This window comes from Mastigoproctus giganteus, chromosome 4 (assembly GCF_048544385.1).
Source record: "Mastigoproctus giganteus isolate SK-2022 chromosome 4, ASM4854438v1, whole genome shotgun sequence".
NCBI classification, from domain to species: Eukaryota; Metazoa; Arthropoda; class Arachnida; order Uropygi; family Thelyphonidae; genus Mastigoproctus; species Mastigoproctus giganteus.
In genome coordinates this window covers 118,933,948-118,947,002 of record NC_143578.1, presented here as the reverse complement: position 1 = coordinate 118,947,002, position 13,055 = coordinate 118,933,948, and the positions used below count along the sequence as shown (strand labels likewise).

Here is a 13,055-nt window from a genome sequence, read left to right as displayed (position 1 = left end):
CTAACCTACTTTGTGACTTGATTTCAGACTAGCCGATATCTGCCATAGGTTTCTGTGTTGCCGGATAATTTATATGCATTCCATGCATTTTTGTTCTCTGCCACGAGCCACATTAATTCATCTGTTAGGCCTAAACCTTGAACAGTATTTCTTAGTTAGTATGAAAAGCCTAATACCTGCAAGATTAAGTCTCTGATGGCTTTCCATTTAGAATTCACCATTGGTAACATCATCAGTTGATCCCACTGTATCGAATTTAAAACCTCTCTGAGACCACTGTAGTCACCTTTACGAAAGCAAAAACCCTTCCCCTTACACCTGATGGTAGTTATATCTTTAAGTAAATCCCAAATCAGTACACTGTGATCACTGCCACCTACTGGTTCCTTGATCTGCAGATTCTTAATGCATGAAGAGTCACTGCTGATAATCAGATCAAGAGTGTTACTGCCTCTGGTTGCCTCTTGGACATGTTGCTGTAGAAAATAGTCATCCAATAAATCCACAAAAGTCTTGCTATTGTGTGAGTGACCAATCCACAAGTTGTAGTCAATATCTGGTAAGTTAAAATCCCCCATTATAAGACATTCTGATTTACTGACCCACGCTATTTTTCTGCACAACGGCTCATTATAGTCTCAGATTCATTATGCCTATAACACACCCACACTCTCATTTTTCTTTTCTCAGTGCTTATGTCACACCACAGTGACTCAATATTGCATTGTCCACCAATTTTACTTCATTAAATTTTATGTTTCTTACCTAATAGCATAACCCCTCCTCCCTTCCTGTCCTGTCTATCCTTTCTGTACACATTGTGCTCCCCAAATTCCAATTCTGCACTGCTTATATCCGTGTGGCACCAAGTATGTGATATCCCAACAATATCCGCTTTTGATGTCTTGACCAGCACTTCAAATTCATCAAATTTATTTACTATACTCCTAGCATTGGTGTACAGGTGACCCCTGCTTAACACTGATAATTTGTTCCAGAAAAACAGAGCGCTGAGTGAATCCGCGCTAAGCAAGTGCCGCATTCCCATAAGGTAACATATGTATTTGTGAGTTGTGGTCGGTGCCTTAGGATATTTCCTAATCAATAATAAATGGTAGTGAAAAGATGCACAAAAATATCAAAATATTTAATATTGAAATATTTGTACATATAAAATATTCTGCATTACATATGTATATAATTATGTGGTAACTACTTACGTATTAAAAGTAAACTTAAAATTCCAATTAAAATAATGAATTTAATTGATTTAATTTAATTGATGAATTTAATCATGAAAAATGTGTGGATTTTGGGTTGAATTTTGGCCCTCTTTCAAATAAACTAAAAGGGGTATTAATTTTAAATCCCCCGCAGCGTTACAACCCAACAATAAAGTCAACCGATTTTTCACCGCTTTGAAATCTGGCATGTTTTTTCTTCTTTCAATATGAAACTTCTTTTAGGAATTCGTTTCCACAAAAGTCCTGCTTCATCTATGTTAAAAACTTGTTGCGAAGTATAACACATAATACCCCTCTTCAATAATTTTAACAAGTTCTTTTTTGAAAGTTTCGGTTCCTTTATCTGCACTAGCGGCTTCTCCCTAGATTTTAAATCTAATCAACCAGCCCTTACCAGGTTTAAATGGTTCCACTTTTTTTTTTTTTTTTTAGGCGAGTTTTCTTCAGATCATCATATTGGCTAATCTCTTTCTCTCTCTCTTTTTTTTTTTTTAATATTTAACTTAACTGAATTCTGCATTGGAATATTATCTTCAATAAAATTAGTCTTTCTATTTCAATCCTAATAGCCGGCCTAGTCCTAGTTGCTTGCAGTGGAACAATCTTTCTCGCTACTAAAATTAATTCTTTATATTTTTATAATTGTTCTTACAGTTAAAGTTGCAAGTCCTAAATTATGGCACACATCCGCTTGTCGTTGACTGGAATCGATTCGCTTCAAAACGTCTAATTTAATTTTCAAATTCAGTCTTTTTCTTACATTTATAGTCTTCGTACTGCACCCAGACGTTGCTTTTTCATTCTTATTGGCCATTATTAGCTCTTCGAAAATGTAACTGCGTTGGTTGCATTAATTACGATACAATGTTCAAGTAAACTGTCGGTTACACACTATGTCTAATACGGTACTGAGTGATGACTAGACTTCGGATAAATGCATATAACGCAAATATTACAAGCAATATACTTGATCAATTTTTAAAATGTTGATTTTGGAACTACGTAACAAGTCACTGTACTGCAATTAAATTAGCGTGTGAGAAAATTTCACCGAGTGTGGGAAAATTTCTCAAATTGGCACGGGAAATGTTTTAATGCTGTTTTGCTATTCATTTTCAAGCTATCGACTCCATCAAATGAAACGATTTCGTTAAATATGCCAAAAATGCAATCTGTAAAAGAGCATTATAGTGATCTGTGACAGCATTATAGTCAGATACGGGTTATAATATAAGAACAGCGTTATAGCGAATCAGCGTAAAGCGAACCACGTTATAACGGGGACCTGCTGTACCTGCAAGTATACATACACCTATTCTTACTCTCAGTTACCCTAACAACCCATGTATTTACTTGTTCCATGATGACTACCAGCAGCCCTTGAAATCCCCAGTACTTCACTTTGCAGGCTGCTGCTCATTCCAATAGAAGCAGTGCAAGAATCACTTTCACCTCTGTCTGTGGCTACTGTTAATCTATTAGTCTGTGAATCCCTCCCAAGCTATCAGTTTTCCAACTCACCTAACACTGCCTCAACAGTATTAGCAAATATTCTTGAACCCTTTCTGTTTAAGTGTATCCCATCCCTGTAGAAACAATCTCTCCTGTTAACAAGCACAGACCACGCTGAGAAAAACTCTACTCCATGAGCCTTGCACAATCTCACCAGGGCCGAACTGATTGACAATGTTCTCATTATATGCTCCCTCGTATCATGTCTGGGCAGAATTGCAGACACTTTCAAATTTTACCCTAACTCGTGCCTTTTTTCAACTTTGACCTATACTTGTTAAGTAAGTCTGCAGATTTCCTACTGTTAATGTTATTAGTGCCGACCTGTACAACAATGTTGCCCTTTATGCCCTTAAAAGATGATATCTGCTCTACAATGTCATCAACTTTTGCCTCTGGCAGACATACTCTCCTTTTTGTACAATATATTTCCCATCTCTCCAACAATAGAGTAACCGACAATAACTAGCTCCTGTGGGACCAGCACATTCTGTCCCGAAGGTTGCTGCTGTGTTGCCTGATAATCAAGTGCAAACTCTGGCATTGATGTGGGCAGCTCAGAGCTTGATGAGTCCCCCAATTTAAGTCCTTCGAGGGCATCTATCCTCTCCTTCCAGCTCCCATAAAGACCCATAACAGCTCTGAGTTGGCGCCTAACTTCTTCACACTGTTTACATTGAGCATACATAAAGACATCCCCCTTGGCAACATATTGCCTCATCCCAGAAAGGTCTGCAAACATTTCACAAGTTGCACATTTTTTTAGGCTGTGATTCATTGGAGAATTGTCCCCTTCAGTTCTCCTTGGAGCCACAGCACTCCAGCTACTTTGTGGACGTTGCTTTGCTGCTCTAGTCTGGTGCATGATTTCCGTTTAAATATGGAAATCATATTTAAATGGAAATGCCAACACTTAGCAGCAAACACTGCCAGAGTTATATAAATCATTAATATAATGTAACTCACCCATTTCTGAATCTAATTATGTAGATTGTTGCCCCATTTATAAAACTTGTTTATAGGAAGACTACACATGTACACTTGATATAAAGGGAGCACTGGCTAGGATGCTCACAAACCTGGCTATGCTCAAAAATACTAAGAATTACATTCATATTCTACTCTAAAGAACTTATTTTATTGCAATTTCGTTGCTACAATTTTTATGAACTTACCTTCCCCAGCTGATCTACTCTAATCCTCAAGTTAGTTGCAACTCTTCCAATTTCTTCATTTACTGCCTTTTGATGCCTTTGCAACTGATTGATGTAATTAGTACTTCTGCAAAGAAAAGAAAAATCACTTCATAAAGAAGTTGTCGTGCTTTTTTTGTCAGGGTTGCACACTGTCATAGTAGACAAATGACTCTGAGAAGAGTTAATGTATAGTTTCTAAACAACACGGTCAATGTAAAATCCCTCTAATTTATTTTAAGAATCTGTGAAATTTTCAGGTCAAAAGTTATACTGAGAGGTAAATTAGGAATGTCCTATATTTCTCAGCTGTTGAGGTAATCAACTGCTAATTAAGGTAAAGCTATATCATTTGGCCTGGCAAGATGTTGAGCATCTTCAAGAACAAACCAGGGAATACTGGTTTAAGGATGGGTTGATTATCAAACACAATATCAACTGAATAATTAGAATACCCCAACACTTGAACATTAAAAATGCTATAATTAATCAAGCTGGTGGTACCCTTTACAGGGCCATTAACACAGTTACGTTCAATTCCAACTGGAATGTTGGTTTTTTTTTTTCTCCCTCTTTCTCCACATAATTTTGCACAGGTATATGAGCATGAGGAGTTCTGTTTTAACTAGCCTACCAGGTCAGTGTTCATTTACTAGCTCTAAGCAACCATTTCTACATCTGCATGTACATATATTGGTGATACAGAATTGTCACTATGCTCCATATATGCATTCTAGTAAAGTTCACTTCATTTAACTCCTGATCACAAAAATAGAATGATTTCATTGCCAACTTATTAAAAAGCACAGAGAGAGAGTTTGTGTGTGGTTTTTTTTTTTTTTTTTGTGGATTGTACTCAGATACACCTAGAGTAGCAGTCTGTTTTCTGTTTTTTCCACTGCATTGCTACTCTTTCCAGAAATCTCGCACAACTTTTTCATTGGCTTTCAATAATCATAACTGACAGCTGGTCATCTCTGAATCTAGTTGTATGTTCAAAAAGAACACTATACATTTTGTTGAAAATCAGTGCTCTTGCGATGAGGTTACCTCTTGGGGAGTTCACCGAGTGGCTTTTAGAATATTTTAAAAACTGACAAAATTCATACACTTTTTATCAAACGAACAACATGATTACCTCACAATTGCAGCTGTGAGTATGGAAGCGATTCTGCTTCCTTTCATAGTTCTCTTATAACCCCCTCCCACCCATATGGGGTAACTAATCCTATTATGGACAATATTAGGTAGAAATAACAATTCAAAAAAGTTTAACTCTATATGAAAATGAGGAGCCAGGATGCTGTCTTTACTAAGAGCAATAAAACTAGCAGTCATCCTGTTCAAAGATTAGCTCAGTATTGGAATAATGGGCACATGACACAACACATTTGTCAAGAACTGATACTTTTGCTGATATACAAAACAAAAATGGCAGCAAAATTTGAACTCCATATCAAAGCAACAGTTCGCAATTAAGTTTACTACAGAAGCCTGCTGTTGACTTCACGATGAGTTACCCATTTTCTGTTGTTTCTTACTTTTCTCACCTAGTTTATGTTAATGAAACTGTTGTCTGGTTAATTTAGGAAAAAAAAATTAATAAAATTATTATCAATAATTTGCAATTAGAAGACAATTGAATTTGTTGCCGCAACCACTACTCACTCAGTTACTCTAATTGTTCACTCTGTCTCCTTTTGCTTCACAGCTGCTACTTGTTCATATGACTGCTCAGATTCTTAATTTGGAATCTTCTCTCACTTAATCTCCCTACTCCATTCTGTCAAATTCATGTGTTGTCTCTATAACTCTCCTAACTTCACTGATTACATGGAAATTTTTGACTTCCTTTATTTTAAACTCTAATTTCTCCAGCCTAATTTTCCTTGGTGAATTTAATGTTTGCAATTCCAGCTGGTCTAGATTCCAAGGCTTTTTGCAAGTACTAAATACAGCTTATTCACTTACCTACCAGAATACCAGACAATCCAAACCACATGTCCAACACTCTTGATCTTTTTCCATGAACAACCTTTGAAAATACAGTAGATGGCATCTTAACAGCATTTTTTTTTTTTTCACTCATCAATTTACATAAATAATTAAAATATTTATTGAAATTACAATAATAAATAATTTTGCTGGTACAACACAGTTTGGAATAAACACAACTGACCTCTCGAGAAGCAGACAACTTAACAGGTGGGCCTGGTGTACTACACTAGGTGGTACACATGCTGGATTATTGCTTTAGGCAAGAGATGGTATATTTTAAAGAAAAAAGGGGATATCATTGGTTAAGCAACTTGATGGTCTCTTCTGCAATGGAGCCCCCCCCTCTCTCTCTCTCTCTCTCTCTCTCTCTCTCTCTCTCTCTCATGGCCACTCTCAGCCTTGTGTCCTTTGGCGTTACAAGAATGCAAAATGGGTTAATCTCATTGAGTTCTGGGTTACTGTTTTAAATCGTCTGATCCCAGTGTCTGCTCAGATCGTGTCAATGAAATTATTCTTGGGGGGGGGATGAAATTCTTTATTCTACACTCTTAAAATTTTCTCCCATGTCTGAACTGTGGTTGTAGAATGAATGTGCTAAGTCTAGTCAAGATAAGAGCATAGCATATCACAAGACTGGCTTGTATCCAATTCTCCAGTTTCATATTCTGCTTACATTAAAGCTCACAATAATTTAAATATTTATTGAAATTACAATAATAAATAATTTTACTGGTACAACACAGTTTGGAATAAACACATAACTGACCTCTCAAGAAGCAGACAACTTAACAGGTGGGCCTGGTGTAATTGTAAAACAGTTATTAATAAATCCATGCTTGATTTTTAACAAGCTAAAAGTAAAAAACATTTTTCTTGTCTAAATTGTAATAGAGCACATTCTGGTCTTTTGCCTGCAACTTCTGCCCATCTATACACCTGCCTCTGAGGATTCATTGAATCCTCAACTAAAGATAAAGCTGATTCCTAGCATCCAACTCTATGTATGTTCAAAGTAAACCACTTATTACCACACCAATACACTCTATTCAGTGTTTCCCTATGAAGGATCTTAAAATATTTCTGAACAACGTTGATGCCAAAAAAGATCTAGGTCCTGATGGCATTTCTCCTCTTGTTCTGCAAACCTGTGCTACTGAGCTTATTCCAGTTATGTGTCACCTTTTTTTCATGGTCGTTTTCATTTTGCTTGTAAATTTATTTATATCCAGTTATTAAATTTAAATCCAGTTCTAAAAGGGGGTGACAATTCACTCCTGCCCAATTGCACTTGCCTGTACTCTTTCCAAAAGTAATGGAGAAATATTTAAACTGCCAACTCTTACAACTCAAAATCTTACATCTGATCAATGTTGTTGTTGTTATTTGGTTTTTAGGAGCATTAGCAACTAAGGCCATATTGCTCCGGTGCGGTGGTCATTCCCTGACTTTTCCGCATGCTCCGTATTTGGTGGTGACGGGCTCGAACCCCGGTCTAATCAAGAAGCGTGTGCTACCACTGCTGCTTCTTCCCACCTGGCTACGGAGGTGCCCCTGATCAATGATCACTGGCCTGATTAGCATATTTTTCAAACCACCCACTTCCACAACACCAGACAGAAGTTTATTCCAACAATCAACAACCCGTTGGCTGAAATTTGAACAAGCCATTTGAACTTATACCCCCTCATGTGTGTAGTTTGAGCTTGCTCAATCCATTCAATAAACACCTCAATCAGATCACCTCACAGAACTGATGCCACAATCTGCAGAACTAAAGGCTTTTAGTAAGAGCACCCCTTTGTTCCTCTCGCCAATCTCATTGCACTGTACCCTTTCCAGGAGCTCTATATCCTTCCTAAAATGAGGCCTCCACACCTGTATGCAGTACTCAAGGTACAGCCTAAACATTGCCTTGTACAATGGTGTCACCTCCTTATCCCTGCTAGCAAATTTCTTTTTATCATAGACAAATCCCTGGCTACCTGTCTGTACTGCTCAGAGAATTTCATATCTGACTGCACAATTACCCCAAGTCTTTTTCATATTCCACTATCCTGAGAATAGTACCACATAATGGGTATGTTAATCTGGGATTACTTCTATCCATAATTAGTGCCTTGCATTTTTCAATGTTAAACTTGAACTGCTATTTCTCAGCTCATCTGCCTAAATTTTTCTAGGTCTTGATGCAGTAGATCACCTTCATTACTATCATTAAACATCCTGCCAACCTTCGTATCATCTGCAAATTTAGACAGTAAGCCTGATTTACCTTCATCAGTATCATTAATAAATAGATAAAATAAGAGCAGGCCCAGCACTGAACTCCACTAATAACATTACTCCAAAAAGGAGTTCATTAAAAACCACTCTGTCTTCTCCTGCTTATTATTGATCTTTTATCCACAGCAGTAACTCACCCTTAATGCCACAATGCTCCAATTTATACAGCAGTCTTTAAGTGCAAGAGTATCAAAAGCTTTGCTGAAGTCTAAGTATATGATCAAAATTATTTGTGCATCCAGTTGCTTTGTTACTGTATCATAGTATCCAAGCAGACTGATCAGACAAGACTTCCCTTACCAAATCCATCTCTGGCTACATTATAATTGTATTCCTGTCTAGATGGCCCTCCATTAGTTCTTTAACCAGTAACTGCATTATTTTCCCTGGAACAGAAGTTAAGCTGAATAGGTCAGTAATTATTCACAACACTTTTTGATCATCCTTTGTGACTTGTGGATACACATCTCCAGTCCATAGGGACTGCCCCTGAATCCAAAGATGCTCTCATAATTATGGCTAAGGGTTTGCTTACCTCCTTTGCTGCCTTCCTTAATATAATTGAATAGATCCATCCACTCCAACCCCCCCCCCTTTTTTGTTTAATTTCGACAATTTCTCTTCCACTTTTCTCTCAATTTCAGTCATTTAGCTCCCTGTTAGAGTCTGAAAACTTCTGGTATCCCCTTCCCATGTGCGAATGTAGATGTAAAATAAGTGTTCAGTCTGTCAGCAACCTGTGGAGGATCATCAATAGTTAAACCATCAACATCAAGTGGACCAATCTGATTCAATCCCTTCCTTAATACAGTCAGTCCTCGTATAACATGATAGTTGGGTTCCTAGAAACCTTTGTGCAATGCAAAATCGTGCAATATAAACAACAGGCTCTATGGGAAAAGTAGCATTAGGTACCGACCACTCAAGATTGAACACATATTTGTAACCAAAACATTACCGAGCACAATAAATAATCGTAATAAAATACGTAAGTATTTTATTACAACTATTACGTAATAAAAAATATATTGCTAATGCTTTTGCCTTCTATCGTAAGCAAACTTGTTTTTTGTTTGATTTTCTATCCAAACAGCATTCCATCTCTTCCAATTATTTTTGTCTTAATCCTAATGGATTTTAATTACACTTTGAGTTGTTCCTGCTATGTTCCGCTATTTCACAGTTCTGCCTAAGTTGCTAATATTTTTAATTGTATTTTATTTAACTTTATTTAAATTTTAAATTGTACACATTTAAAAATTGATGTTTTTATTTTCTCTGCATTCTTTGTAATTCTCGGCATTGCCTCATTTAGGCCTGTAGCACGTGCAATATCACATGGTCTTCCATTTCGCTCAAAGTGTTTCGCAATTTCATATTTTTTTCTCTATCGACAGAGGCGGACTGGCCATAAGCCTTACCTGGGAAACCACGGTGGGTCAGAGGCCGGTGTGATTTTGGCCATAAACGCTAGTATGAGGCCATTACAAATTTTCCTGGATAAGAATTTTTGACCCAGTCCGCCTCTGTTTATCGATATTGCTTTTCTTTTTCTCTCTGAATCTGTAGTGTCTTCACAAGGACACTTCCTTTTCACACCTTTTAAGTATTTTACTCATTTTTAGGGAATAAAGCACAATTACAAAATGAGGAGGCACGCTTGATACACGTAAACAAAGCTGTGCACGTGTAGCAACTGAATAAACAACACCGTAAAGGCAACTCTATTAACACCTCACTAGCTCACATTTTACTAAAGCACATTTCTGGGGGTTACTACCATAAAACAAAAACAATTTCCAGTTGCGTTCCTGCTAGTGGAATCTGTTATAAACTGGTAGTAAAGTTGATCTAATTTCATTTGCGATAATACCGATAGCTGGAATTTTACGTTATTATGGTGAAATGTGTTTCTCCTTCACTGATATAAAAAACATAAATACATTTTCAGAATCTTCTCTTCATTCCTATCATGTTGCGTTCAGTTGGGGTTATTCCGCGTTCGACTGCCATTTCTTGTAAACACAAAGGCGAATCGTGCATAAGCGAATTTGGTTCGTGTTATATACGATATCGTTCCCCTATTTATAAATCATGCATGATCGAATTCGTGTAGTGTAAACACGTGTTATACGAGGACTGGCTGTATAAGTAGTCTTTGCTGCTTTTTATTTTTTTATTTATTTTTTTATTTTTTTGCCAGAGACTTCTTGTGATCTGCCTAACCTCCTTTCATGACTTGATTACAGACTACTTTATACCTATCATCTATCACAGGCTTCTGTATCCCCTTCATTTTAATCTCTGCCACAACCTCATCAGTTCATCTGACATCCATTTAGGTCTAAGCCTTGAACAGTATTTCTTAGTTGATCTCACTGTATAAATTTAAAAACTCTCTGGAACCACTGTAGTTAACCTTTTGAAAGCAAAAGCCCTTCCCTTTACCCTCAACAGTAGTTGTCTTTAAGTAAATTTCACATCAATACACCGTGATTACTGTAACCCAGTGGGTCTTTTACTTGCAGATTCTTAATGCAAGAAGAATCACTGCTGATAATGAGATCAAGAGAATTGTTTCCTCTTGTTGCCTCTCTCACATGCTACTGTAGAAAACAGTTATCCAAAAAAGACAGAAAAGCCTTGTTAGTGTTTGAGTGACCAATGCACAAGTTCCAGTTAAAATCCCCCATTAAAATCCCCGAAATAGAGTGGACCATGATTTACTGGTCCACTCTATTTCTCTGTATAGTTCTTTGTTTGACTTATCATAATTATTAGGCTTACAACACACCCCCTCTCATTCATTTTTGCAGTGCTTATGTTGCAACAAATTGACTCAACATTGCCCTGGCCTCCCATGTTGACTGGATGTACTATGTGAGATTTAATATGCTTCTCAATTAAGAGCAGAACTCTCCACTACTGTCTATCCTTTCTGTACACATTGTACTCCCCATTTTCATATTCTGGATCCCTTATGCCTAAATAACACCATGTCTTTGATATCCCTACGTTTGCATTTGATGACTTAATCAGTACTTCAAATTCACCAAATTTATTTACTATGCTCCTAACATTAGTGTACATGCACCTGCTCTTTCTCTTAGTTACCCTAACACAGCCCATTTATTTACTTATTCCATGACGTACACAGAAATACTTGAAATCTCTAACACCTTGCTTTTCAGGCTGCTGCATGTTCCAATAGAAGTGATGCAAGAATCACTTTTATCTCTTCTTGTGGATCTAGTTAATCTGTTAGTGTGTGTATCCCCCCACCTAACACTGTCTCTACACCACCAGAAAATATCCTTGTTCCCCTTCTATTTAAGTGTATCCCATCCCTGTAAAAACAACTTTAAGTGTATCCCATCCCTGTAATTTAAGTGTATCCCATCCCTGTAAAAACAAACAATGCCCTTAAAAGATATCTTTTCTATGTCATCTTTTGCCGTGACAGACATACCCTGGACCTATTCCACCTATCCTTTTTGCAGATTATATCTCCTATTTCCCTGACAATTGGTCACTTACATATTTCACATTTCTACTTTACTAGCTAGGAAGCATTTTGAGTTCTGTTTTTATTTTTGCCCGATCTACTTTTTTTTTTTTTTTTTTGTTGTTGTTGGATACGTATGAAGCATCAGTGGATCATGTCTGTAAATTGAATACATTCTAACAATGGTTTCTGACACAGATGGTAAAACCTGGGGTGTAATCCAGTATGAAAACTGTTAGCCTCCATATTAAACTAAGTCAACCTTGCTGAAAAAGCCTCACTATGTTCCTTATATCAGTGACACAGCTTCAATATAAGTGGAGTGAATTGTTGCATATTGAAAATTAATTGTCCTTTAAAATTTTTTTAAGACTTTAAAAAGAACCATTAAAATGTATGATTACCTTCTTTTATGATACTGAATGCATATTTCAAATCAACTTCCTACAGGAACAAAATTTCTTATTTTGAATGTAAAAAATATCCAAATAAAAAAAAAAAAAAAAAAGGAAACAGTTTCGTAAATTCTGCTGTAGATAATTAAAGATTTTAACACCAAAAACTGCATATATTATTACTGTACTTTTTTTTTTTTTTTTTTAACAGGCTCTAACAGTTCTTATTTTGGACAACCTTATACACCATTTTTATACTTATGTGATTGCAAGGGTATTTGAACATAGTAGTTGAAACAAATGAAAATTTGTTCAACTTTCATCATCAAAGAGACTTTCTGCTCTCACAGGAGAATGACCACTGAGTCTTCAGCACAAAGGCTTGGATTTATGTTCAACTTGGAAACAAATTCCATTAATCACAGTTCTGCCTAAGTTGCTAATATTTTTAATTGTATTTTATTTAACTTTATTTAAATTGTACACATTTAAAAATTAATGTTTTTAAATGAAAGTTTTACGTTAATACACCTTTTGGCTATTTACGGGGACAAAATACATTAGTCACAGTTTTGGTGCACATTCCGGAATCCTCTATGGTTGTCTTATCTAGCTTCTTCTTCGCTGCTGTGATCATCCTGCTTATTGACACCATGCCAAACACCTTGTCTAATGCAGGTAACCTAAATTCTAGTGCATGACCTGCACTGATTTTGAACATTCACAACCCAGTATACATTTAGTTATTGAGGCCACCACCACCAGCCAGCCAATAAGAAGCCGGCAAGCTTCAAAATAGCTATGTTGTCAGTGTCTTGGATTTTGAAATGCATAAGGGATTCACCTATTCTGGTGATGCTAATACAATTTAGAAAAGATATCAGCACCCTAGGCAGAACTGTGGATTTTAGTATTTATCTCAAGT

General features: G+C 36.5%; 1 protein-coding gene across 3 annotated transcripts in view; it reads right to left on the bottom strand.

Moving 5' to 3' along the window:
* LOC150087019 (uncharacterized) overlaps positions 1-13,055 on the bottom strand; it is a 390,202-nt gene that overhangs the window by 30,387 nt on the left and 346,760 nt on the right. For all 3 annotated transcript variants that reach the window (XM_090371746.1, XM_090371748.1, XM_090371747.1), the window contains exon 11: positions 3,932-4,037. In XM_090371746.1, coding sequence (XP_090227872.1) covers positions 3,932-4,037 — 106 coding nt within the window. The remainder of the gene's footprint in view (positions 1-3,931; positions 4,038-13,055) is intronic.